The sequence below is a fragment of the Dermacentor variabilis genome, chromosome 11 (assembly GCF_050947875.1).
Source record: "Dermacentor variabilis isolate Ectoservices chromosome 11, ASM5094787v1, whole genome shotgun sequence".
Classification (NCBI taxonomy): domain Eukaryota; kingdom Metazoa; phylum Arthropoda; class Arachnida; order Ixodida; family Ixodidae; genus Dermacentor; species Dermacentor variabilis.
Genome location: NC_134578.1, coordinates 56,261,760 through 56,288,273, shown reverse-complemented (window position 1 = coordinate 56,288,273; position 26,514 = coordinate 56,261,760). Strand labels below are relative to the sequence as shown.

General features: G+C 46.9%; 2 protein-coding genes across 3 annotated transcripts in view; one reads left to right on the top strand and one right to left on the bottom strand.

Annotated features, from left to right (window-relative positions):
* On the bottom strand, positions 1 to 16,617 carry Nup37 (nuclear pore complex protein Nup37). Its single transcript, XM_075675619.1, has 7 exons — positions 16,342 to 16,617; positions 12,702 to 12,826; positions 10,803 to 10,872; positions 8,478 to 8,663; positions 4,645 to 4,829; positions 1,899 to 2,034; positions 1 to 238 (listed from the first exon to the last, which is right to left on the bottom strand). The coding sequence occupies exons 1-7, from the start codon at positions 16,513 to 16,515 to the stop codon at positions 122 to 124; spliced, it is 993 nt and encodes a 330-aa protein (XP_075531734.1). The 5' UTR covers positions 16,516 to 16,617; the 3' UTR covers positions 1 to 121.
* Positions 16,618 to 16,826: 209 nt separating this feature from the next.
* Ubr1 (Ubr1 ubiquitin ligase) overlaps positions 16,827 to 26,514 on the top strand; it is a 63,727-nt gene continuing 54,039 nt past the window's right edge. Inside the window, exons 1-4 of one of the 2 annotated variants that reach the window (XM_075675617.1) lie at positions 16,827 to 16,921; positions 23,380 to 23,811; positions 24,208 to 24,378; positions 25,250 to 25,373. In XM_075675617.1, coding sequence (XP_075531732.1) covers positions 23,543 to 23,811; positions 24,208 to 24,378; positions 25,250 to 25,373 — 564 coding nt within the window. In that variant the 5' untranslated portion in view covers positions 16,827 to 16,921; positions 23,380 to 23,542. Of the gene's footprint in view, positions 16,922 to 17,633; positions 17,980 to 23,379; positions 23,812 to 24,207; positions 24,379 to 25,249; positions 25,374 to 26,514 lie in introns of those variants that run through there. The other variant, XM_075675618.1, reaches the window with a different exon arrangement.

The following is a 26,514-nucleotide window of genomic DNA, read 5'->3' as shown; positions in this document are numbered from 1 at the left end:
TGAGAAGGTAGACCTTTGCTTTATGACATCGACTGGAGAACAAGAACATGAGTCTATGTACAAGAGGAGGCAAGGGCGGGAGCTGTGCTAGCACCCCCTTGTGACCAAGAGGGAAAGGTCACTAGCAGGAGATGACCCGGAGGAGGTGCACTCTGCCGTCGCCGCCAAAGGCCAACACCGGATAGTTGTGGTGCCAGGAAATGCCGCCTCCAACGTTGAGCGTTATGTCCAGGAGGACCTGCACGGGTACAGCGGCATTGCCTTGTTAGCACGAACATGAGGTAATGGTGGACATGACAGTGGGCGTATGCTTTTTCGCTCGCACAGAATCGCAATTCGAGCCGGCAGGCCATTCGTGTCAACGGATAAAGATCGGCTGGAAATGACAACTACAGAAATGCCGACCGACCGAACATATGCGAAATGCCAAGTTTTCGTAATTAATTTTAATTTAATCTTCAACTTCTGACACCGAAAACCTGTGGGTGTATATATATATATAATATTATGATCTCATTTCAGTTATAAGGTCCATTTTCATCAAATTTGGTGCAAATGTTATGCAAGCTTCCCTTTTCAGGACAGATTAGAGAAAAGTCAGCTTCTCAGATTTCACTAAACAGGCTCCATCAGTGGCTTCTGCATGAACCAAGGAGGCCAAGTAATGCAATGTTTTTGCTCTGTCTACCCTAGAACAGGTTGCGAGACTTCGAAGCTAACACCCGGAAGAGCGTTTTGCTCAGATGAATGTTCTTCCGAGTTTTTTCGAAGTCAGACTCACACCCACACCTCACTCAGGCTTAGAACCTCGGATAGTTCTGAGGATAAGTTAGCCAATTCACAAGCGAGTTCGCCATCGCATGAGCTCAAGTGGTGGCTGTGACCTCCAGCGCCTTCTGGTGAACGCAAAACGAAGGGGCCGCCTGGTGATCGGCTTACAAGTTGATAGTGTCTACCCTCCCAAAGCAACACCTGAGCTGTGAAAAATTTCGCAGTGGAGGACTTTGGATTAATTTCATCCATTTGGATTTCGAGCATGCGAACCTTGATACACAAATGTTTTTGCATCCTACCATCTGTGAGCAGCTGGTGTAGCCACAAACAGACCAATTTCTCCACACTCATAATGCATGGGCAGTGGCCCGACAGGTGCCATGACAGCAGTCATCGCTGCTTTTGCTTGGGTGCGAGGCAACACTGAGGTGAATGGAGGGGACAATGCGAGTGAACTTTTCCAAATTTTAGGAGGAACTCAGGGAATGTGTCTCCTCAACACCACTTCTACTTTTGAGTCTCTTTATTCTCACCTCTATGCCTTTTGAACTTGAGCGCCAGGGAGGCTTGTCATGGTGCAAACACAAAATGCTTCTTACGACAGTTGCTCTGCTGCCCGCCAGCAACTACTACTGCAAGCAGGCTTTGCGGCAGAGATGGCCTAGTGAACTTAACATTACAGCCCAAACACCTAAGACGAAGCATAAAAAGAAAGACACGACACACACTGGCGCTGACTAACAACTTGTCTTTTTCCTTCGTCGTCGTTGCATATATATACCTAGGCCACACAACCGCGCAGGCGCAGAGAATACATTACTGACATCTGCCAACTTATCGCATAAGCAAACTTAGGATTTCAAATTCTGATGGGTGCAGGGACGAAGGTGTATCACTGATGCAATTATTGCCTTGTCTTTAATGTGGTAGGCCTCTAAGGCAAGCCGTGCATGCTCATTCTTGCTTTTGCCGAGAATTAACATCCGATCAAGACCTAGTGAGACTGGTCGCGAAAATGGTCAGTTGAACTCACGACCTCGCACTCAAACAGAGGAATGCCACAACCGTAGGGACAGTCGGCGGCTGGTGGCAGCCGACAGTTGTGATAAGAGCGCGACAGTCACCTGGCTCGTCTTCAAGTTGTGCACCTTCACTGCGTTGCTGGGATGTCCTCGGCTGGCGCACACTTCGTCCTGGATGCACGAGAAGGCCAGTTCGCTGACACAAGTGCTGTGCAACGACTTGTGGTCCAGGGGCCGGCTGCAATCCACAAACGAAGTCCGTAAGACCACAGTCGCAGTTTTGCCGCGGGGCGGAATGCCACGGGCAGCAGGGCGTGGGACCTAGTTGGCGTTCCATGCTACTACGAGCCACCATGTGCAACTGAACAGGGGCAAGAAGGAGCGATGTCACCCCTAACATTTCTGTGTGATTATCAGGGTTGGCCATGCTCAAAGTCATCTTGCAGCGATTTATGGAGCAGACAAAATTTTATTCTGGAGCAGATTGGAGCAGAAAAATTCTGATTTTGGAGCAGTCTGTAGCACGCAAACTGTAATTTACAGTATTATGTATAATTAAGTGGTGTAAGAGCGACAAAACTTTGCATTCTGCAGCATTCAATAAGTGTTGAAGAGCAGCCTAAGGACATTTTTAGTGATATTCTGGCATTAAGTGCTGGTGAAGTGACTGAAGGCGTTTCCCAACAAATGTTCTAAAGAAGCTCGGGTTAGTGAACACCGCAGTGGCTTATTCAGAGAGCTTCCTGGGTAATGTGACAGCACCAACTGACTCAAACCAAGATTCTGCATGTTACTGACGTCACTTTGCCACTTGCTAGATGCACTAGAAGCACTTACACATCTGGAGTTCACATAAGAGTGACCAGGTGCGAGCCCCCTGAATGAGCCAAAAGGAGCAACACTCCTCCTCCCTTGGCCTCTCCTTTTCAGAGTCCCCTCGCTACGCGTGCCTTCCCTTGCTGCTCACCCTCTCAGTTTGCGCTCTTTGATTGCGGTGATTGCGCTGCTCAGCCATGTGATCGACGCGATATCAGGATGCACAATCACTGCAATGACGGGGCTCAGGACTGCGTTTAAGGGCAACTGTCATTGCACCAGCGTGATTCAAAACAATAAGCAAGGCATGAAAATAGGCTGCCAGCGACGCGTAGATAAAACTGCGCATTTCTGTAGAAAAGGTGCCAACACAACCATGCGGCCCTAATCCACCAAGAGGGAGGCACGGATAAGCCCCAGATGTCCTCGACTGCCCTTGCTCGCAGCTCACATGGCAAGATGAAAGAATCTCGCAACCCCTAATTTTCTTTGTGTTGCTTATTGGGTGCAGCCATTTGCGGTCACAAAAGCCTTTTGGTTTTGCCCTCTGAAACAGCTTGCTTAAATTAGCAGTTATGAAATTTGCTTACAGTTCTTCTATTTATACATACTGCCAATCCTGATTGAGATCATAGCAGGAGGGCATATACAAAATGGTAAAGACATATTTGTTACAATGTTAATGCAACACATTTTAAATACGCAAAAAGAATGGTCATGTATAATGTGATTAACAATGAGGAACAAATAAAAATAAATCAAATAAAGCGGAAATAAATATGTTCTGGGAATCAACAAAGAGGCAGCACATTTACAGGTGGAAAGGAACATTCCTAAATGCGGAACTATGTCACAGAGATTTTATTTTATATGGCTGTGCAAAATATCTTAAGTTGGGGCTGTTACCAGTGTGATGAGGCTTAGAGGTTTGCAAAGACAATAGAAGAATGAATTTTGTAATGTTACCCTGTTTTTACACCTGCATTAGCACCTTAGTACTATGTCCTGTAAACATATGTATCTTTTGAGTACTATTGCATTAAATTCAGCTTTTTTGTAACATTCTCCCTTTCTGTTATAAAATTGCTTGTCAATGGGCTGTATGTGTACCCTATGAAGTACTACTTTATATATGGTAGGGATGAGTACTGTGTTGTATGAGGTACCTAACATTTGAGCAGTGTAGTGTGTTGTATTGTTCAGTACATAGTGATGGCTGTTTTTGACTTTACTTTTATGACTTTGGAAGAGCTTCTTCTAATAGCATGACCTACTCAGTTCCGACCAAGACATCCATCCTGTGCCAGCCAGCATCCAGGGGCCAACAGTATAAGTAAAATAATGACGATGAATGATACAAGTTGCAATAAGCTATAATTATATAGGAATCTGCAGTTGGCACCAATTTTGCAATGGTCTTACAATGTCGTCTCAGAAGTTAATTTTACTAAAAGAATGCAAAAGAAAGTGACACACATCAGCTAGGCTCGCCACATGCATTTCTTGCACTTGAACACATAAAGAACACATACAATGCTCAATGATTGAACCGCGACGCTCGGAGCGCGTGGCTGCCGGCACTTGTTGTGCCCCTGGTGGGCGCTGGGGAAACTGCGCCGATGCACTGTGGTATATGATGAGGGCATGAGCGTTTGTGACACACAGCAACTACATTTGGCTCCTCAGCGGCGACAGAGTGCTCACCAGATGTAAAATTACTAGCGCAGACTGCCATGCGATCTTAGTATTGCGTTAGAATCACTGAGAAATGTAGAGCTAGGGTCAACTTCGGCAAACAGTGGTAATTTTTCTTTTTTTTTTTTTTAAGTGGATCTCTCATAGCGAACTCTCCCGGACTTTCCCAACTGTGGCTGCTGTCTTGCCGAACAGCTCAGACTTAACGCCGGATGCTCTAACCGCATCCGCAATCGCATGCGTGCTACTTCCATAGTGCCAATGTCAACTAGCTCTTTGAGGTGATCGCCGCACATGTCGCATTGCGTAGCATGGACACTGCGTAGCATGCCCCCACCTGGATCGCGACGTCTCCCACAGGTAGCAGTTGCCTCCAACCACCGCACCCAGAAGCTGGCTGTTGCCGGGGGACCAGGCGGCGGCCAGTACGCAGCCCGGCTGCCCCACTTCCATGGACATGAGGGCCTGCCCCGTCATGGCATTGTACAGCCGCAGAGTGCCCCGCTTCTCGGCCACCAGAAGCTGTGCGGCGAGCAAGGTACAAAAAGGCAGAGACAGTGCTGTCAAGTTATTTATTTTTTATTACGATTACCCATCCCCCCCCCAGCCACTTGCGGCATTGTTATGCCACTGCCTACATACACAAAGTAATATATATACGTATATAAGAAAGCCTATGAGGCTTATCACCAGTGTGCCACGCAATACTGCTATCAAAAATGCGGCAACTGTGACTGTTCTAGTCACGCATATGACATGTTGAATCTCTTTCATATGGCTGGTATATTCATACGCATATCTCTGGGATAGCTTTGCACTGCAAATCGATAGCTTGCGCGGTGACTTTTGATAACTTGGCTTTGGCAGCCTGCTTACTGCTGTCACAAACGGCTGTACACTTGGATGCAACGCCTGCCACGAGCGGCAATTTTGTGGCCATAACATAAACACCCCATCAAAACAGTGCAACAGCTGGGTCAGGCATGAAGCACGTTTGATTCCTTTGCATCGTGCTTGCGAGCAGTGCGGCTGCGGTGTGCAAGTAGGGTACGGGGTAGGCTTCTTTTTAACGTTTCTTTTGAAAAGTACCAATTTTAGGAAATTTCCGTAAGAAGTCTAGGGCTTTACATCAAAATGCTAATGTTCTCCCTCAACTGCAACAAACTTAATTCAGATCGACCTAGAGGTCATCTCATAAATGCATTTCTGTGTTTTACATGTACTTGAACTGGGAAATCGAAGCTAAAGCTTCCTCTTAACTGCTCACCCTAGCAAAATCAGCTTCACATGTGTTGCTCCCTCTTTCCTAGCCTTTTGCTGCTTCAAATGCTTGCCGGGGTGTTGTGGCAAGCTCAAAGTTCAAAGACGATGTAAGCACAGGCAGGCTCTTGTTTGGTTAGCGGCAAGTGATGAGGGTCTAACTGTATCACGCATTTATTATTGTTTTCTTTTCTCACCTGAAGTGCACTACAGACGACTGGGACAGCATGCACACACATACACAGGCAAGCACGTGCCATACATATGTACAATCGAGAGCAAAAGTCTAGAGACCACGGCAACAGCAAAAACAAATAATTTAATCTAGAACAGCTGTGCAATGTGAAATTGTCTTTATGCGTGACGATGGTCAAGCAGGCGCACATAGGCAGTGCCACTTGATTTCAGCTTTTATGCCCAGGTTACGAAGAAAAAAAAATTTCTTTAGAGGCACCTTTGGCCCCCAGACTTTTGCTCTTGACTGTACACATAGTCAAACCTCGATATATCGAGCACTGATATATAGAATTGTTGTGTATATCGAACACTTTCTATATCACCCGGAAAATCACATGCATTTTTTATTTTTTATTTCGAACGGGGTCGGGTGTAAAATGGATATATAGAACTGCACCACCCTAGACCATGTGCACTCTGCTGACAGGCGGTGAGCTTTCCCGCAGCACTCTCGAAAATAGCGGTGGCATGATGGGTATTACTGACCGCTACTGCACACATTGATCGCACCAAGGGAATCATTTGAATGTAGCGGCATACACACGTGGTGGATTGGCTAGTTCCATAGGCTAGTTCGACAACGTCAACGACCCATTGCATTTGCCGCACCGACTCCTCCACGGTGCCACGCTCTGCACCCCACATGGACTGGCAGTTTGCCTCCACAAAGACACGACCGCACATGCTCACTGGGCTCATTCATAGGTCTGCCTTGGCAGACGCCACTTAATGCAGGGTAATGAATATTGGGCTGCGCGTGCTTAAAAAAGATTTTATGTTCACCGCTGCACTGTTCTTGCTCAAATTTTCCAGAACAATCTCATTTTGGCGTTGACTTCGTTTAGCATAACAATTGGCATGATTAGCTGCCTGTTCTTTAAGACAAAAATGAGACTGTTTTAGCCTGTGGAAAAAATGGCGTCTGAAAAATCGGCCCTGGCACAGACTTGTGTCACCCCCTGTCATCTGCAGATAGCAGCGTTTCAGGGAAGGCTGCCACGTGTTACCCGCTCCTGTATCAGGCAACTGCCCTTGCTGAAATGCTGCTTTCTGCAGATGACAACAGGTAGAGACACAAGTTTATACTTGTGCCGTTGCAGCAGCAGCTCGCATCCCCATAATCACAGGCAAGGTTGCACTTCTTTCTTAGAAGCCAGGCAATTAACTGTGCCCAGTGTTATACTAAACGAAGTCGACACCAAAATGTGATCATTCTGCAAAATTTGAGAAAGAACAGTGCAGCGGTGAGTGCAAAATCTTTTTTTGAACACGGGCAACCAAACATTCAGGACCCTGTATTTTGTTTCAAAATGCTTCGATTGACGGACGTGGAGATCGCAGCAGAAGTAGTGGCCAAACGAAGACGCTGCTGAGGATGATCCCACAAGCGCTAATGTTGGCCCACTCCCGACTTCAACTCGGGCTGTGGCTGCTTTGGCCCTTCTATGCCGCTACTGCGGCACAATACAGGACACTGGCCTATCGCTTGTGGATCGTTTAGACTATGTTGAGGACTCCCGTGTTTAAGCACGCAGCTGCCAATAGGAAGGAGGCTACACTGTTGACGTACTTTCAGCCAAATAAATAAAAATTTGGAGGACGCTTAAGCTTCGCATTTAAGAGTGGAACGCGATAGCATGCAAAGATCTCCGACTGCTTCTCATGCTTCCCGGCAACTGCAGCATACGTAACCTTAATGTTTACTGGGAAACGTTCCCGGCGAACGCTATCCATGAAGGCGGGCTTTCTGGTAGAAATGCAGCCTGTTGCATGGGCGTAGATGCGGCGGAGGTGAGCGTCAACTGGAAGTCTTTCTAGAAAGCAGGCGCACTGCTCCGCGAACTCCGAGATATTTACGCACCGGTGTGCGCAAATGGTGGAGGCTGTCTACAGTCTGATTTGTAGAAACACTGGAAAAGGGGTTTGTTTGAGTTTTCGTGTGAGAGAATGACGTTTTCTCGTGTATTCATATTGCAATCCGAGAGCTATCATGTCTGTAGGTTGTGCGTAAGTCGCAGTTTACGATTTTTCCACTTATATATTACGTAGCAAAAATTACTTAGTTCAGTCAATTCCTTGCATCCCATGGAAGGCCTGGGTATGCGTGGTTCGAAATTTTTTTTTTTGGCGAAATGACGTTCGGCGCCAGACGCTGATGGCACATTTTCTGCGACATGGGCTCCTTAACACTCTCGCATTAATACTTTGTGTGAAGCTCCAATTGAGTAATAATTGTGTCACGACTGGGGCGCGACGGGGGATCGTTGTTTGGCGCGCGTGTTCGGTGGTGCCGGCGCTCACGGATGACAAAGTCAGCACGGCCTAGGCACAACCGAATGTGTGCTCCGAACAATGATCCCCCAACCTTGCCTCAGTGATTGATGTGCAGAAGTATCAGACGAATTTTCACAATATTTTATATATAGAATTCTGGCTATATATCGAACTGTTTTGCAATAACCATGCTATATAGAAGAGGGAAGGACACATGTACAAAATGCAGGCTTAATATCAGCCAGGGCCTGGTCTTGTCAGCTTTGATTCTTAAAAAGCCATGCCTAGCCTAAACGTTACTCAAACCTGCATTTCGCACACGTGTCCCTTTGTGAGGATGCACGCTGTATTTGACTGGTATTATTTTTATTACAGTAAGAGGGAAACAAGGCTTCTCACCTTTCCCAGCTCATCAGGATGCCAGACAACTGCGGTGCCAGCTGACCGCAGGGCAATGCGCGCCTGCTGCGTGCCGTCCAGACCCCAGATGCGGCAGGTGTTGTCGTCTCCGACACTGGCCAGGGCCTCGCCCGACTGCGGCTCAAAGGCCACGGCGTTCACTGGACCTTGGTGGCCAGACAGAATCTGCAGCACCACAGGGACAAAGCATAGCAGACAACAGTAGAACAGATAGGCCTGGTATAATGAAAGAATTCCTATCACTCAATTCTACGGCCTTCTAACCATCCACCGTTCACAACCGGCTGAACACTGGTGGAGCACCACTCAGACCACCGACAAAGTGTGCAAAGGAATATCATTGAAATAGAATTGTTACATTACCCTAAACTTAGGTTCCACAATGACACATTGAGATACAGTAGAACTTCGTTGATACGACCTCGTTTCGTATGATTTTGTGGCGCAAACATTCGCGAACGAGAACACAAAAAATGACGCAATACAGTTATGCTTCTTTTCTAGTGATTAATGTGCTTCCGGAAAATGCAATATTTTAGCACCTAAATTCAGTGCATCGCCAAATTGCGATCATGTTATACGTTTTCCGGCTGCTGATTCCCATGCCAGCATGAAAAGGCATGAGGCATGCGCTATTGAGAGCAAGCAGTAGGCGCTGCCACGGCACCTTCCCCACAGTACTCGCCCACCAGTGCGACATGAAAAACGTTGGCATGCGCTCAGTTTCCTTTCCATGTATCAGCATATTAGAAGCGTACTACATGTTTTTAATAGGTGATGTCCCAAACACGCTGCCATTCCCCAACACAAGCAGCCTGAAGTGAGCGTCACATTCCTCTCTGGCGGCATCACATTTCGTTGTCGCTCGCCAACTCCAGTTCATTTCAGCTTCCCACTGCCCTCTCAAAACACTACACAACCGGAAAACAACGCAGCGCATTTCAGGTTGCCTGAGCCTGACCCGCTCGGCACGCATTGGCATCTTGCACCGCAATTATTCTCATCAAGTGGGCACGTTAAAACTTTGCGGCGAAATGACCCGTCTGAAGAAGCTGCTGACCCAAGCCAAATTTGAGCGGCGCAAACGTAAGCTTGCAGAAGTCACAAAAAAAATGACAATGTGCACCTCGGCCCTGGCGCAAGCGCGTGTCAGCATCTAGTGTTGTAAGTATGTAACAAACAAACAAAAATAACAATAAATGGCGACTTATCATCATCATCATCAGCCTGGTTACGCCCACTGCAGGGCAAAGGCCTCTCCCGTACTTCTCCAACTACCCCGGTCATGTAATAATTGTGGCCATTTTGTCCCTACAAACTTCGCAATCTCATCCGCCCACCTAAGTTTCTGCCGCCTCCTAATACGCTTCCCTTCCCTTGGAATCCAGTCCGTAACCCTTAATGACCATCGGTTATCTTCCCTCCTCATTACATGTCCTGCCCATGCCCATTTCTTTTTCTTAATTTCAACTAAGATGTCATTAACTCGCGTTTGTTCCCTCACCCAATCTGCTCTTTTCTTATCCCTTAACGTTACACCTATCATTCTTCTTTCCTTGCAAGGAATGGCGACCGCTAAACTTTAAATACTGTACAAATTCATGCGCGCCCAGCACATTTTTTTTCTATTTTGGCAGGGGGCAGCCCATATATGGTTAGGCTATTTGCAATTCAATTTTTCAGTAGGGTAGACCACTGATTGGTTCGAATGCCACGCCGATGCAGTGTGGAACAATGCGCTCACACTGGAACACCGCGTCACACCCGATGAAAGTTCAGTGCGAGGCCAGACGGCGCAACAGCATCGCAAGAGATGTCACATAATAGCCTGAATGGCTCGCCCTAAAGATATCTTAAGCAGTGCTTGTGCCACCACCCAAAGTCACCGCTGCATGGCCGATGTGATGAGTAATCATAGTTTGCACAAAAGCTTGCAAGAAGCAATTTCTTTACAGCACGCACAATGCTTATGCTTGCCGTCATCTGCTAGAGTTAGCACGCATGTCACCTCTATAGTGTGCCACCAGGGCCGCACCACCGTCTCGTTGCACACGCCCTATAACCGCCAGAGCACCTAAGAACTGTCCTGTCTTGCGAGTGTGTTGCACGTATAATTGAAAGGCACAATGCTTCTGGATACACGTCACTCCGTGTAACAAGAGGTATCGAAGCAACACAGTGGAGTTCTCACAACTTCAAAAATATCTGTCGGTACTCCTGTGCACACTTGTTAGTGGCTGGCACCAAGTGGAGCTGCTACGCGAATCGAAACCGGTTGGTCAAGCTGGACCCCCCCCAACCCACCTTGACTTCGTCTTCTTTCAGGTCAGAGTAGAAGAGACGCACGTCATTGTCCAGGCTCGCCGTTGCAAATCTGAAAAGACCAGCCACAATGCCGGATATAAAGTTGGGCGAGAAGAGCAGGCTCTCGCGATAAAAATCTCGCTCCACGCCCTAGTGCATACATCCCTCAATCGCCAAATATGTTGTAAATGTACTGTAATGCCCAGCTTTTATTCTTAGCGCCCAAAATATTTGCACCCTTTAACCTGAAAACTTAAACTTCTGATTGATAATATTTCATGGAACTAATAAGAAGCAAGAAAAAAAAGAGAGAAAGAGAAAAAACCCTGATGCCTTCTGTGTGGATAAAACCAACTGTATGTCGTTAGCAACTTTCTGGAGAAGCTACCAATATTTTGTGTGTTTTATTAACAGAGTAATTAGTACTGATGGATTAAGAGCCTCTTTAATTATAATTTGAAGGCCACAATGTCAAGACAGGGTTTGTAGAGGTCATTTGGAAGCCTTCAGTTTTCAAATAACTGCATCTGATAACTTGCTTACGCTATCCAAGCGTGACATTTATTCTTCACGATTCATAGTCACAACTGAGAAATGTTTATCAACAGCCTTGCACTTTTCAATTTCAACTCATCAACAACATATGTGCCCGTTGGAATTTTATGCTGTCATAGTTTTAATTAGTTTTAATTTTACATTTCTTCTCTTTGGTGGATGTGTCCTTCACAGTGTAGCCCCCCCCCCTTCCCAGTAAAATAATGGCCTCCAGGTGCTTGTAATATTCTGGTTTGGATTAGTACGTAAGATATTCATGTAATGAATTACTTGTAATGAATTACATTTTTTTCCAGTTTTATAACTGGTTGTTTCTTTCCCATTCTGCAATGCTCACTGTAATTAAAGGTTTTTTTTCAGTAACCAACTACATTTAAACCAGCTACCAGGAGCTACAGTAGAATGCTCCCAGTAGTGGCACGCAACAGTTTTGCAGATGCACATGTTAAGACAGGCAAATCCAGCTCTCAGTATTTGTTTCTACATCCTAACGGCAGGTTGCCCATGGAGAACAAAAATAAATGGTCGGCAGTGGATTCCACATCTCACGATGGTTTCGCGTCATTATGCAGAATGTCGCCAGCATGTCAGAATGCTCATTGTTCAGTGAATTTAAGTTCACTTTGTTTTTCACTGTCATTGGATAGTTCTCGACCGCTTTTCATAAGTTACAGCACCACTATTCCCCCAACAGTGTCACTGCTGATGGTGTCTCTCTCTCTCTCACACACAGACACACACACACACACACACACACACACACACACACGCACGCACGCGCACACACACACACACACACACACACACACACACACACACACACACACACACACACACACATCTACTCTGCCAGAGCCCACTGAATGGCAGCACATACGTTGTTACCCACGCTTAGGTGTAGGGCAACATATGGAATTCTCAGTTATACTTGAAAAACAATTGTGCTCACACTTCCTCCCTGGAAGGAGAGGGGAGCGCACCTAGAAGCAGAAATGCAGTCTGTGAACGAGAGCTTGTGGTTAGAAAACACCAGGCGGCGCTCACTATTCTGCAAATTGCCAATCGTTAGCGAAGAAAAACAATTCTTGAACAGTTGCAGAGGATGTACTGAAAGGGCCAGGCCTGCCCATTCTATTTACGATATTTGAGCAATGTTAAAAAAGATTGGGAGACAAGTATCATAAACGTAATCTATTACTTTTTTTAGCAATTGCTCAATTAATGTTCTGGGGCAGTAATGGGCTGCCGTATTATATTCTTGAATGAAGTGATTGTATTCGGTTGCTTTTTTGTAATGTAATGGGCACAGGTCTGTCCCGAATAACCAAAATTCAAAGCATTCACCTAATCCAGACGGGTTGCAACACAAGGGACATGTTGGGGCTCCAAGCAATGCACTGGATGGGGGCATCGTGGTTAAACTTGCGCAGGATGCTCGCATCAACTGTTTTCAGCTCATGGTCTTCATCCTGCATAGGCAAAACGGGAGAACACACCAATGCTTTGTGGCCACTTGCTTGTCCTGCAAGTGTTCTGCAATAAGCACTTCCTAATGCTGGTTGCTGAAAGGATGCTAGTGCTTGTTACTTTCACACATTCCACTGACACTTGAAGTGCTCTCATTGAAGTAAGGCTTAAAGGTAAGTTATGCAGATCTAATGTGCATGTTCGATTATGAAGCGGTAAAAAAAATTTAATTATGGAGTTTTACGAGTCAAAACCACAATCTCATTATGAGGCATGCCGTAGTGGGAGACTCTGGAAATCTGGACCACCAGGGGTTCTTTAACACACACCTAAATATAAGTACACGGGTGTTTTCTCAGTTTGGCCCCCATTAAAATGCAGCCGCCGTGGCTGGAATTTGGTCCCGCAACCTCGTGCTTAGCAGCCTAACACCACAGCCACTAAGCAACCACAGTGAGTACATATGAAGCAGTTAATGTCATGCATGAAACATTTTAATCTAACTTGGTGCAACGTGTCATCTCATGTGACCTTTATGCACTGCACAGAACACTACTTTAATGTCATGCAATGCTTATGCACTGCACTGCTCACAAGTTATGCCAAAATGCAAGCTCCAGACCAGGCCTATTAATTCCTAATAGGAATGGCCAACAGGGCTGCATGCAAGTTTTGGGAATCTGACGAGACCATGCAGCAGCTTCTGTGTCCTGTTACGATTGGCCTGCAGGGGCCTGCGATCTTCGAAGCAACCTCCGAACGCTTCCCAGCCCGCTGCGACGACTCGCTTTGTAAGGACAACAATGCGCCTCTTCAACAGCCTGACGGCGCCGGCATGTCTAGCCACATTTGGCGGACCGAGTATTGTTAGTCGATACGTTGTTGCCTTCACGGTTTGCTTGGAGCGGGGGAATTCCTGGAAGGGGATGTTTTGTGGTGCGATCTCAAGGGCCCCAGAAGTCGGCACAGTCAATGGACAGACGCGGCGGCTACTGACTGCAGGGTCAGGGCTGGGATCAAGAGGCGCCTGCTCGGGTCGACCCCTGTCTACAAGAAACCCTCTCACCTCGGTGTGTTCAGTGAAACCAAAGTGCCGATGTGAGCGGGTAAACCCTCCCCCTCAAAGGCGGGTCGACTACGATGACTCTCCCGTTGGACGAAGGTTGAATGGCAGTTTTCCCTCACCTAGGGATCTAGGGAGGACAGAGTGTTTTTAAGCAGCCATTGGCGGCTGCTCAGTGTTAATTCTCTTTCAGTCATGCTAGACTGATGAAATGTAACGTTCTCCACCCTTCGTGTAGATACTGTAAATAAATCCCATATTCCTTGTTCTTGATGAGAACAAGTCCCTCCCTTCAACAACGTCCTTAGCATGGATGAGTCGGACGATGGCATGGGCCAGCTGCCATCTATTTCATGCCCAACCCCAACTCTTATAGCTCTTACCCATCCTTCAGCACTCAACGACTTGCTCTGCAAACCAGTCTCAGCGGCTAGGATCACAGACCGCACTCGGAGGAAAATATCTCTGGCCTAGGCACTCTTACGTGCATATGGCCACGGAAGCCCTGTTGCGCTTCTTGAAGACGTCCGCACTGGACGAATGCTTTGTGACTGTCAGGCGGACATTACTCTGCGAGTGTGTTCACACTGACTGCCTCTATTATCTTTCTAATCTATCTTTTTCCCCTTTCCACCTTCCCAAGTGCAGGATAGCCAGCCGGGCATGACCTTGGTTAACCTTCCCGCCTTTCTTTTTTGTTGTCTCCCTCTCCAAATCAGGCAAATGCACAATGTCGAGACGTCTGCACAGTGATGACATGGACAAAGGCGATGTACAATGCTCGTCGAGGGAAGAATGGTGATGGCATGTGTACGCACAGAGAAGTACCACACCTATCTAAATGCACTTAAGGCTTCTGTACCCTTAGTGTCTCACTGGGAGACACACAATGGCCCGAGAATGGGCATAGGCCAACTGTTGAATGTTCATCATGGACTATTACATTACGAGGCCTGTGTGCATTCGAAATGGCAATCTATTGTGTGCACATTTTGTGTTTTAATTTATTGTTCTATTATGCACAACTGATGCGCGCTCACTGGCACTACTATGAAGGTGAACATGCAGTGCTTACATCGGTCCACCTGGGGGGGGGGGGGGGAGGGCTTGCACCTGGCGCACACGTAATGTCTGTATATATTGCAGACTTCTATTAATGTGATCTTGATGGGACTCACAAAACTGGTTGAATGATCCAGCAGGCCAAATTAGAATGAGAGGCATAAAGAACGTCCGAACACACCACCGTCTAATTTGGCAAGAAATGGCCTATTCCAATGCACCGCTGGATCAGATGTGCTCACATTTTTTTATGGGTCCACAGCAAAAACAGTGTGAACCCAAATTTAATGTGTACCAGATTTTATACATATAAAGAAAAGTACTGTGCCTCTGATTCTGGAAATAAAAAATAAGACTATACCTGCAATGTTCAACTTTACACAATGGAAGTGTATGTTATCGAATGTCAATAATATAATGTGCCTATACGTTATCCGCACCTTGGTCCACCCCTTTAAGATTAGTCCAACTGCTCGGGTCAGTAAAGCTGTGTCCTCACATGAATAGCAGGCTCACGTGTTTTTTGCATGAGTGTTTTCACTCAAGCAAATGATTTCTTCGGGTAATTCAAAATTTGTTCTAAGTGAAATTTCGTTCTACTCATTACGCATAGTAGCCAAGATTTTAGTGGGTAGCCAGATTTGATTGGATTGGTGAAATTAACAGTACAACCATACATTTACTGAAAACTAAGGAACATCACAAAATCAACTTGCGTATTATAAAACGGACAAATGGGAGAGAAGAAAGAATCAGGGAATGTGAATTAAACGGCGCATATAAAAAAACAATGCACAAGAACAGCAAGCACACTGCTCGTGGGCTCTGTGCAGAATACTATTACTGTTCTAATTTATTTAAACATTACCAACGTTCTATTCGTATTATAAATATAGTTTATATATTGTTCTGATTATATTGGTGATTCTACTGCTGTAGTGCTCCGATTATTACTAACATAATTGTTTCCAATGTGCCTAGTCTGGTGCTCGTATGGCTCATCGAAGCGGTCATTTCTTGAAGGAATGCCAACTAACCCGCGGATAGGAATCCAGATGTTGGTATGGCTAAATTAAATCTAGCAACAAGTTTGACGAAGGACAAATTGACTTTAATGTAGCGCTGAATTCAGGCTGTATTCGTCCTTCAAATGCAAAGACCACCGACGCAGTCATTAGAAAATGCGTATAAAAGTGCCAAAATACCACGCTCTTACGGCCGCGTTCGAACGTTTACTATTATTTTAACTTTAGATGAAGTCCACTTGTAGCAAATGTGACTAGGTCTTTACAATAGAGGAAAAAATACAGTAGACCAATCATCTGCTTACATACTAGAAGCAATAAAACTAGCGACAGTGGGTAACGTGAGATGGTCGGCGAGAAAACTGACCGGCAACTTGACGTTGAAGACAGTCACGGACGACGCCGTTCCGACAGCCAGGAGAGAAGAGTTCCACTTGCAGGGACAGAACGCGACCGCCTTGACAGTCCCTTTCACGGACAGGGTCCGGTACGGGTCCAAGTCGACGGCGTTCGTGACGAGCTCGGTTGCACTGATCTTCATGCTTGAAAACACGCGAAAATCGCTAAATGCTGTAAACGCTAAATTCAAGAACTGCACATGTGCCGACGGTGTCTCACACGCTGGGGTTAACGCTATGTGACCGAGCAAGCACTTTGGTGACTGTGACGAAGGTAAAGATATATAAATATGCTTATATATTTCAGCTAAATTTTGAGGTTATAATAATTATTACGGCACTTATCAATAATCAAGCTAAAGAGCAGCGGATTTGCCCATTTGTTACGGTGCTGAAAATATTTCAGCCATCGGACTGACATCGACACGGCGTTTTTGTTTATCGCCATCTGGCGTCGTTTTTGAGCAGCGTTTCGTTTTCGTCTGTTTCTGCTCCCAGCTCAACAACACGAAACCTTTCGTATTTGTGCCCATCTCGGTCCGTTCGTGGGTGAGTTGTTCTTGGCTGCGCGACGGCGCGGCTCTCGCGTCGTCGCCGAGTTTCGGCCCGAGCCCGTCGCCTCGTCCTCGGCGCTCCGCGTTTCAGTGCGAAATCTGACGTCGCGTCCCGCAGCCCGAGCCATTAGGCCTAATCTGCCAGCTATTTTCAGTGTCTTCCCTCAAACTGTTGGTTTCTTTTTGGAAGACCCGAGCAGACGCGATGCGCTGGTTTGCCCATCGCGACTGGACAGCTGCCGCTTCTGCGGCGTGCCGTACGCAGCGAGCGTCGTCTGGAGCGGTGGGCGCTGTTGCCACTGTCCGGCAGACGTGGCCAGCTTGGTTGTCACCACCGTCTTGCGTGCGACGCTCGCACCTCTTGTTTCCGTCGTAGCGATCAGCTGTTCCTGCGGCATTTGTGTCGCCGGAGCTCGTTCCCTTCTCGCCTGAGGAATGGCAGCGGTGTCTCAAGCGTGTGCAACGTCGGGCTCGCACCGCGGTGTCTGCGGGCAGCCCGAGCTTCATTGAATGGGCAGCGTCTCGATTCGGCCGCGGTAGCGCGTCATGGGGACGCTCGTTCCCGGCCGTGCACCGTCGGTGCCGAGATCGCCGAATCACGCTCCCTTGCGCAATTGCCTCGGGAGGGTTTTTGAGGGGACGTTCTAAAAATACGGTGCTTTCGTGGAAGCTCTCTCTCTCGCGCGCGCGCGCCCGCACGGCGGCTGGCCCGAGGTCTTCGTCGCACTCGAATCGGGGATCCGAGCGGACTTGATTTTCCCTGGCCGTAATTTCCGGTACGCGGCGGCAGAGAGTTTCCGAAATGTATACCCTTGACCTTCCTGCCAGCTCGCTGGAGTCCCGGCTGGAGAGGTTGTTACCCTTTGTTTACAGGCTCGGCGGTCGCGACGCCGCTTGTTTGGCGTGGAATCGCGCGGCGTTGCTCGTTTCAGACGCGCGCACACAGCGCTTTGTGAGTTAGTGGAGCTGCCTTTGCGTCGATTGGTTTCTTTCTCTGCCATAGCGTCACTGTTCTGTGCGGTGAAAGACGTAAAAAGAAGAAAAAAAAAGTGGGTATGTAAGTTGAGGGTCTCGCAGCCCAACCAGAAGTGTTTTGTTGGGTAGAAGTATTCTTTATGAACGCGAAAGCTAAATAAAGCGCCGTATTTATCAGTGTAAACAAGCCACTTCAAGTGGAGCGGAGTTCACTGTGCTGCTCGGTGGTTTGTTTTGTGCGAGGAGGCATGAGCGCAGTACGACTCGTCTCCACTGACACAGCATGTGAGGTCATAAAGCGCCATGCCATAGCACCAGGAGATTGCATAACCTTGCGAGCTGTTTGAGATCGAGGGTGAGAATGAATTAATGCAGTTGCACGAAGCAGTTTGTGAAAAGGTCCATGTCAAACGACCTTTTGCATGGCGCCATGGTACCATGCTTTTGCATTTATTTGATGTTCATCCAGTGTTAACTACCCCCCTCTCTCTGCCCCCTCCAACATCACAGCTATAGTGTACAATTATTATAACAAAGGAATTAACATCCCCTTTCAGCTTCATCATAATGAGGTTCTATTGTAATGTGTTGGGTGGTGGTGATTGCGATCGTAGTTGGGGATTACCGTTAAAGTAGCTTTCGCATTACTCGTTCAATGAAAGGGACAGGGTTAACAAACATCGAATCTTTGTGATGTTAGGTGCCACTTCCATGTGGCAAGCCATCGATTTGGCTCTCTGGGCGGAAGTGCTGGTCAACTTAGGCGGGACATTACGAAGTAAGGTTGAATCAGCAGAGTCTTATAGAATGCTGTCTCAAAACTCCATCCGGCCACTTCTTCAGTGCAAAATTGTTAATTGTCAGTGTGGAAAACAGTTTTAGCAGAGCATTACTTACGGGCTGCTCTGCTAAAGTGTCACGTGTTCGGGCACTGGAGAGAACTGCATTGATTTTGCATATTTGATAAGCACATTTTCCATAGACTCGCACGCAGTAAACTTGGCTGCAAAATGACAAAGAAGCCAAGTGGACGCGCAGCCACAAATGCCTCAAACGGCAGTGTTGCGCCTACTACTGTCGGCGTAACTGTTGGGCACTAGTATAAACTGCCGAGCGGCTCTGAGCACAAATTGTAAGGTCACATCTCTCCGAGTAGAGATCTCAGTTCTGGGTCATCTCTAATATGAATGACTGAATAATTTCTGCACAAATTAAGTTATATAACTGATGTAACATTTCTTTGCTTTTTAGAGCACAGCTCTTAGGTGGCCATTTCTGCAGCGAGCGTTGGTGTAACCGAGCAAACGGGCTCAACGAAGGATGAAAGAATGGATGCGGAGCACAGTGGGGGATGAAAGACGCGATGAGGACAGCGCCGGAGCTGTGAGGTGGAAAGCGGAGGAGCACGGTGTGGTGAAAGCGTGGTGCGGCAACAATAGCTGCGAGATGGCGCCAGAGCAGTGTGCGTCAGCTGCGGCGGCTGCTCTGAATTGCGCCCATGCATCGCCCACGTGCTGCCTCTCGCAATCTGCAGATTAGCAAGGCAGTCGAGCCACATTATTCGATCCCTTTGCAACGGGCCACACGAGACAGATTGTCCACTTCAGCCAATATATTGCGAAATGAAAGCACAGCTGTGCTCCAATTTTGCATTAGGGGGTATCGTAATCATCAATGAATTTTTTTTTCTACAAGTGCACTCTTCATGGCCAGAAATAAACGTGAAGTTCTAATTTTTCTGGAAGAGGCTCCACTTGTGCATAACTTATGCTCTCAGTGTTAGTCAAAGCGAGTATTCTTTTGCTAGCTGTAGAAAAAGATTAATTGTTAAAAGCTCTTGAGCATCACAGCATACAGCCTCTGATCCAGTGCATCCTTCTTGTAGCGACCAGCGTTTCTGCAACAGTGTGCCCAATTCTGACGTGACAGCTGTGTGGTATGTTGTACTGGTAGGCGCATTGACAGGTGTGATGAAGTTTGATTTTGATGACACTGCTGTACAGCAGCAATTAAGAAGATTTACGTTTAAAAAATATAGTAACAGCCAAGTGTGGTAACAGTTAACAGTAGTTGTGAGGTTCTTTACGTGGCCTTTTTGTGTTTCTGTACATTTGTTGGCGCTTTCAGTGGCTTTTATGTATATTTAAATTTTCATCTCGATGCATAATCAGATTTTAGGTTTATTGGTTATTAAAGGGAATACTTTTTCTTTTTGTCTTGTTTTCACCCATTTTTTACATGAATAATCACTGTTAACAAAATCTGCACTGAACCTGTTGAAACTTCTCCACGGCTTATCTGTAAAGGGTTGTATAAGGGCTGTGCAGGACCTTTCAGTTGCTTTCCTGAAGCAAGGTTGCCTTTTTTTTTGCGCTATCAGTGAGCATGGGTTGCAGTGGCCAGGTGTGTGTTTTTACGACTCGGTAAATAACCCCCTTGTGTCGCTTCGTGTCGGAAGCAGCTGTTGGTATTGCTGGCCATCTTTCATCTTTTGTCTGTTTTTTTCTCGTAGATGTCTTGTAGAGACAGGTTCTGCCTTTATTTGTTTGGAGATGATAATTTAATGCACGATGATAGTTTGATGCAAGATGATAATTTGATCCACGGTAACTGCTGATGTGTCTGCTCTTCCTTTTCGGTTCTTGTGGCAACATAAAAGCAAGGGGATTATTGCATGTATCAATAAATGACACGAGTTACATCATTATATGTGATAAATTTACTTGTGTGTTGCCCTGAATTGCAAATATTTCTGTTGTTTATATTCCCACTAAATGCCTATTCGTAATGAATTTTCCTTTCAACCTGCTACTGCTGTCAGTTATCACACTAGCATTGCCTCAAGCAATGTCGCATCTTTGTACAAATGAATGAACAAATAAACATTTATTAAAAAGAACTATGGCTCTTGGCCTGCTGTAAATGTTTTTGGAACCTGTTGCAGCATCTGCACCGATGTGTGAGGCGACCTGACCAACATATCTATCATACTCAAACAGGACAGGAAACAGGTCACATATGCTGTGCGTTTGTATAGGCCTGTTGCTATGCTGGAGGAACAATCAACACGGCAAACCGTGCAGATAGACAGTGTTCTGCTTTATAACAAAAAAACGAGCAACACAAGTGTCCATCCAATTTCCATTCTTGTCGACGTTTGTGTCGTGCTACTGTGAATATACTAATGAGTCACTGCCAAGCAGCCCCCAGTAATCAGTTCTGTTGCGAGTTTGCATGCAAAAGCAATTCAAGAAAGTGACGGTCGGCGACTAGGGGGCATAGGCATGGCCAAGCCCATGAGGCAAGGGACTGGTTCTGCCAACAAAGGTGTGGGCAGGTTAGCTCAACTGACGGACATGAGAGACCTGCTAGTCAGTAGTCCAGCATCTACATGGGCCAACAAGTCCAGCAGAGTGGTGCCCGAGCCAAAGATTATTCCAGTACAGGAAGTAAGGAGCCTGCAGTATTGCCTTAAAGACTAGCCGTCCTTTTTAAAACAAAGCTCTCTTTGCCAACCCTCTCGGACTTTCCTGACCGTGCCTGGGTTCTGCGGTCTTGCTACACAGCTCGCGTGCAAGGCAGCACTACCATTTTTACTATCCTTACAGGTGTCCTTGCTGCTGGCCTTGTTTTCTACGGAATTACTCGGTACAGTAGAACCTCATTAAACTGTACCCACTTAAACAGTAGTTTCGTTTTAAAAGCAGTAAAGTAAAATCACCGACTCAGCGGCCATTGAAAATGTCTTTTGTACCCGCATAAACCATACCAGCTTATTGCATATGTATTGGTTAACACATAGTGCTTCCACTTTTTGTCGCGCAAACTCGGTGGTGTGTCATCTTTATCGGGCGGCCCAGCAGAGCAAGCCTCAGAGATTGGTTAGGCCTCCAAGCGCTCTGTATATTTGTGCATGAAGCCACTTCAACATCATTTTGGGGCCGTGCCAGAGAGCGTATGAGAGCGTTGTGGCATTGTGCAACTAAAGACTAGTGTCATGCCGAAGCTTGGATAAAAAATACCGGGTGCTCAGCATGGAAGAAAAATTTGACATCGTTCGTGCCATGTTCATGCTTTCGAATGCGACACTAAGAAGTCGGCGCTGGCACGCCGCAGGGATCTGTCGTTGACTACAATGGAATTTGGAATGCAAAGAAGTTGCTCGGCAGCACTGCTGTGACTGTGAAGAGGTGTCGGCTACGAGGTTCAACTTTTCACCATCGTTGCCTCTGTTGTTGCCGAAGTGTCGACTAGCGAGAGGGATGAGGACGACACAGAAAGTGGCAGCACGGGTGATTCTGGCCCAACAGTGGCAGAAGCTGCACATTATGTCAGCCTCACGAATGCAATCGTCGCGGCTAGAATGGCACCCCGCAATGAAAACGGTGCCCTGCGACTTCTGCAGTGCTAACGCATGCATGCACGGAGAATATGTAACGCCAACGAGGAATCTGCCATGCGAGTGTTTGCCAAAAAGAGGGGACTGGCTGAAAAGCTGGCTCGCAGCTTCAATAAGTTTGAGGTCACTGCTAGGCCGCCGCAGCATCAAACGAAAATAACACTTTTGTCGCGCGAATGAATAAATACTGCATGTTTTTTCCCCTTTCATCGCACTCTCTCCGAGTTCTGTTTTTGACAGCTAAGTGAGTGATCTCATGCTATTTCGGTTAAGCAGTACTACCGTTTAGTACATACTTTTTCCGAGCTCTGGTCAACTACGGTTTAGCGAGGTTTCACCGTAATGAAACAAGTGATGCCTAAATATCATTGTTGCAACAGATATACATTAAGAGCACAATTACTTCAATAAACGAAACCTTTCTATGCTTACTTTCATACGGTCTGGGATTTCGTGCACCTGCTTTCGTTGGTCTTGCCGAGTAAGGTGTAATTAACTGCTGTGCTATCTCTAGAACCGGCCTTCTAGAGCCAGACCAGTCCCGGAAACAGTACAAGGGGGCCAATCCATGAGACGTATAATGTGTGGCCACGTGCGTTGCATGGTGGCGGTGACTGCAACCACGCACCGTCGCATTTGCTCTGCCTGACGTTGGAAATTAAACTTACGCAATTTTTTTTTGCATTTAGATGACCTGTTCATAGATTGCACAATGGGTATGCAGTGTTGCTTTCTGCACAAGTTGCTTCTGGAGGGGTGGGAAGTGCGCTGAAAACACAAAATGAGTTTGTTAGGCTTGTAGCCCAGCTCAGAAAGAGCGATAAGGAAGGTGGAAGGGGTAATGAAAGGGAAAGGACAACAGAGTGTTCATTACCCCTTCTGCCTTCCTTTTTGCTCTTTCTGAGTTGCGCTACAAGCCTAAAAATGTCGTGGCATACCAACTCACCCTAACTGCCATGCTTTTGACAAAATGAGTACGCTTGGGTAGTGGAAGGTTGTACGAGTGTGTGTGCCGGACTTGCCTTGAGAGTGGCAAAGCATGAGTTAATCTCTCTTTCTTATATCATTTGCTAATGCAGGGCTGTGGCGGGGGACGGGTGTGGCATCCCATGAGCTTAAAGCCCTGGGACCTCCTTCAGGTCAGCTGAGAGAGAAAGCGGAGAGGATCTCAGACATGACCTTCCAGCTTTCTGCGGTCTAGTCTCGTAGACGCAGCCTGCTACCCTTCACCGCTGCCTCGAGATGGAAGGCGAGGACGCGGGCCTGGCGCAGGCCTCGCTGCGGGTGGGCGAGGAGGCCGATGTGCGCAGCCCCTACATGTCCGAGGTGGACGCGGCGGTGGCTGGCTGGCTGAAGGCCCACGAGTGCGGTGCCCTGACACCCGAGGTGTTGCGTGCGTTTTGGGCGACGCATGTGCCTCCACTGTTGAGCCCGCCCCTCAACTGTCGCCCTCTGCAGCTGGCCTACGACGAGGCAACACTACGCAAGACGCTGCTCGACTCGCTCGAGAGGTGAGCTTGACAGTGTTGCTCCTCCGAATGCAAAGTGTTGCGTAAATAGGAGTGCCAGGTGCGCACGTCTCTTTCAACCAAACTGCTGCATGATTTATTTTCAGATTTCGCGCAGAAATGGCATTTTATGGTGGGGTCCAGTTTAACGTTCCGTTTGAGAGCATTACTTGCCTGTTTCTCTACAAAGCCGAAAGGCACGTCATCTGTGGCAACATCACTGAGAGTGCCGATTTTACTGTATCGGAATGGTGGTGCCATCTGTCGATGCTGTAGTCAAACGTGCTTTTAATTGTTATGGTGTAGCAAAACTAAACTTAAACAAAACGTTTGCTGTTGTTTTGGAAAACGAACATTGCTGTTACTGGAAGCATGCTCCTGTTTGCACCCTTTGCGCAGGTTTGTCTGCGGGACCTCGGATCCGGGGGGCTACTTTGAGGAGTTGCGTCGGATGGAGTCGCCCCCGACATTGTGCGGCCGAGTGTTCAAGTCCGGCGAGCCCACGTACTCTTGCCGAGACTGTGGTCTTGACCCTACCTGTGTCCTGTGTGTCGACTGTTTCAAAAGCAGGTGACTTGCCATTTTAGGAAGGCAGTGTTTATTCAGTCTACGTGCAGCAGCCTGTACAGGGCTCTTGTAGGGGTGAATGTGGTGTGTCAAACAAATTGAGTAAAAGTGCAACAATTAACGATATTTAGCATCAAGAAAGAAAGCACTCAAAAAATGTGTTTTTTTACATGCTGCTAAGTGAGAAAACCAAATTTATCAAGTGTTTGACAGTGAGTACTGGTGTCCGAAAAGCATTGCACGACTCAGTTTGGAAAAAAGTTGAATTGGAAGATATTGGTCCGTGCAAATGTAGGCCTTCGCAACAAGGGTGTTTGATAGGCATTGGGGAATAATTGGCCAAGCAGTGGAATGTTCTGTGAAGCTCTGCAAGACTGATGCATGTTTTTTTGAGGCATTGACATTGTATAGCACTTGTGTAGTCAATTAGCTTTCATGCTGTGGAGAACACTTAACACATGGACTAACTAGTAATGCGGCCGCACATATGCTGATTGCTGTTAATGTTTGATGCCTCAGCTGCGTTGACATGCCTGGAATAGGATCGCAAGTTTGCTTAACAGCGCCCGGCTCTAGTCCATGCAGAGCCTCACCGTAGCACTACTCATCTGCCTGCACCGGTGTAGGCTTCGAGGCTCTCTTACTGAAACTTTCTTTTTCTGCCGACGTCGAGTTTGGGATGGGGCTGTCTAGCAGACTGTGGGACTGCATGCACAGTACCAGGTCGCGAACTTTATGGCGATTGTCAGGTGAAAGATGGCAAAGCTGTCTGTATCAAGAATTGTAGCCTGCTTGTAGTGGCAAATGCATGGTTCTTTGTCTTTGGCAGTTGAAAGTGAAATAACCTTGACTTCGGGTTTTCCTGCTGATGCAGCGAACACAAGAACCACAAATACAAGATGAGCATGAGCTGCGGTGGCGGCTACTGCGACTGCGGTGACCTCGAGGCCTGGCGGTCATCCCCGTTCTGTGAGACCCATGGGCGTGCTGTCAAGCAGGTGAGAGAACTGCACCGACTCGGTGGAGAAATGAACCATTTAACTATTTGTGGTTGTGTGGTGCCTACAGGCAAGACACCAAACTGGTATTAGACAGTTTTAGTTTAGCGTAAGGAATTATAGCATATGCTATAGTATAGAGAACGCTAAGCAGAGTGTGTTTTTTACATTTAGTCGGCATGCGAGATCTTTGGATCTCAGAGGCCATATGCCGTCGTTGCAGCTATCTCCCGACTGTAGTGATAGGTGGCGCTGACATCTCGAATGTTTCTTTCATTAGGCTTCAACTGGTTTGAAACGAGAAGCGCTCTCGAAAACACTGCAAGGCTATCCATAATACTCTGTCGTCGAGGTGTCCTGAGACTAAGCGAAAGCCGTTAACACAGTCATTTGCTATGAACGAAGTGTATTTTACAAAAGCAACGCCAAATTCAATTTGTGGTGGGCTGGCAGGACCACCGCCATGTTTCAAGCAAACTCTGCAAACCACGCAAAGACACTAACACTACACCTGAGAAATAGCGTGCGTACGCTATAGGTCGTTTAGCTTACTGCGCATGTACTGTGATGACCCGCTATTTCATAGTGTACGCAATGGCATAGCATGCGCTAAACTAAAACTGCCTATTGAGCACAAAGTTTCTGGCTAAATGTTGTTCGCCAACACTGAGGGACAGGCAGCAAGCGCCATTTGTTGCATTAAAGCAGGAGCACAGGACAAGGAAGAAGCGTGGTGGCACGCAGTACGCTTTTCTTTTGAAAGCGCGGTCAGCGGGGATAGACCGATGCAAGATCTTCTACTACAATGGTTTTGTATGGGTAATGTAATGCAGGTGCAAATGACCTTAAAAGCCTTAATATAGATCGGGCAGGATATAGGTAGACACCCCAAACATTAATTCTAAAGAAATGAAGGAAACTGGTATGAACCGGTAGAAAATTACTGGTATGTAAGATGGGGGGTCGACTTTTTGCCACGGTGTTTTAACAAAAAGTTCTACCTATATTGCAGTTTTTATCGTACACCTCTGTTTTACATCCGACAAAAACTACCTGTATAACTTCCACATAAAGCCATAGGTGCCTTGGTGTGTAGCTCGTTTCCAGTGTTCTGGGTGGTGTTGCCTCATATTGCTGAAAA

Coding starts and splice junctions, on each gene's coding strand:
- Nup37 (XM_075675619.1), bottom strand. CDS start 16,515: ATGAAGATCAGTGCAACCGAGCTCGTCACGAACGCCGTCGACTTGGAC. Junction 12,827..16,341: donor TCTTCAACGTCAAGTTGCCG/GTCAGTTTTCTC, acceptor TTGCCTATGCAG/GATGAAGACCATGAGCTGAA. Junction 2,035..4,644: donor TGGGAGACGTCGCGATCCAG/GTGGGGGCATGC, acceptor TGTGGATTGCAG/CCGGCCCCTGGACCACAAGT.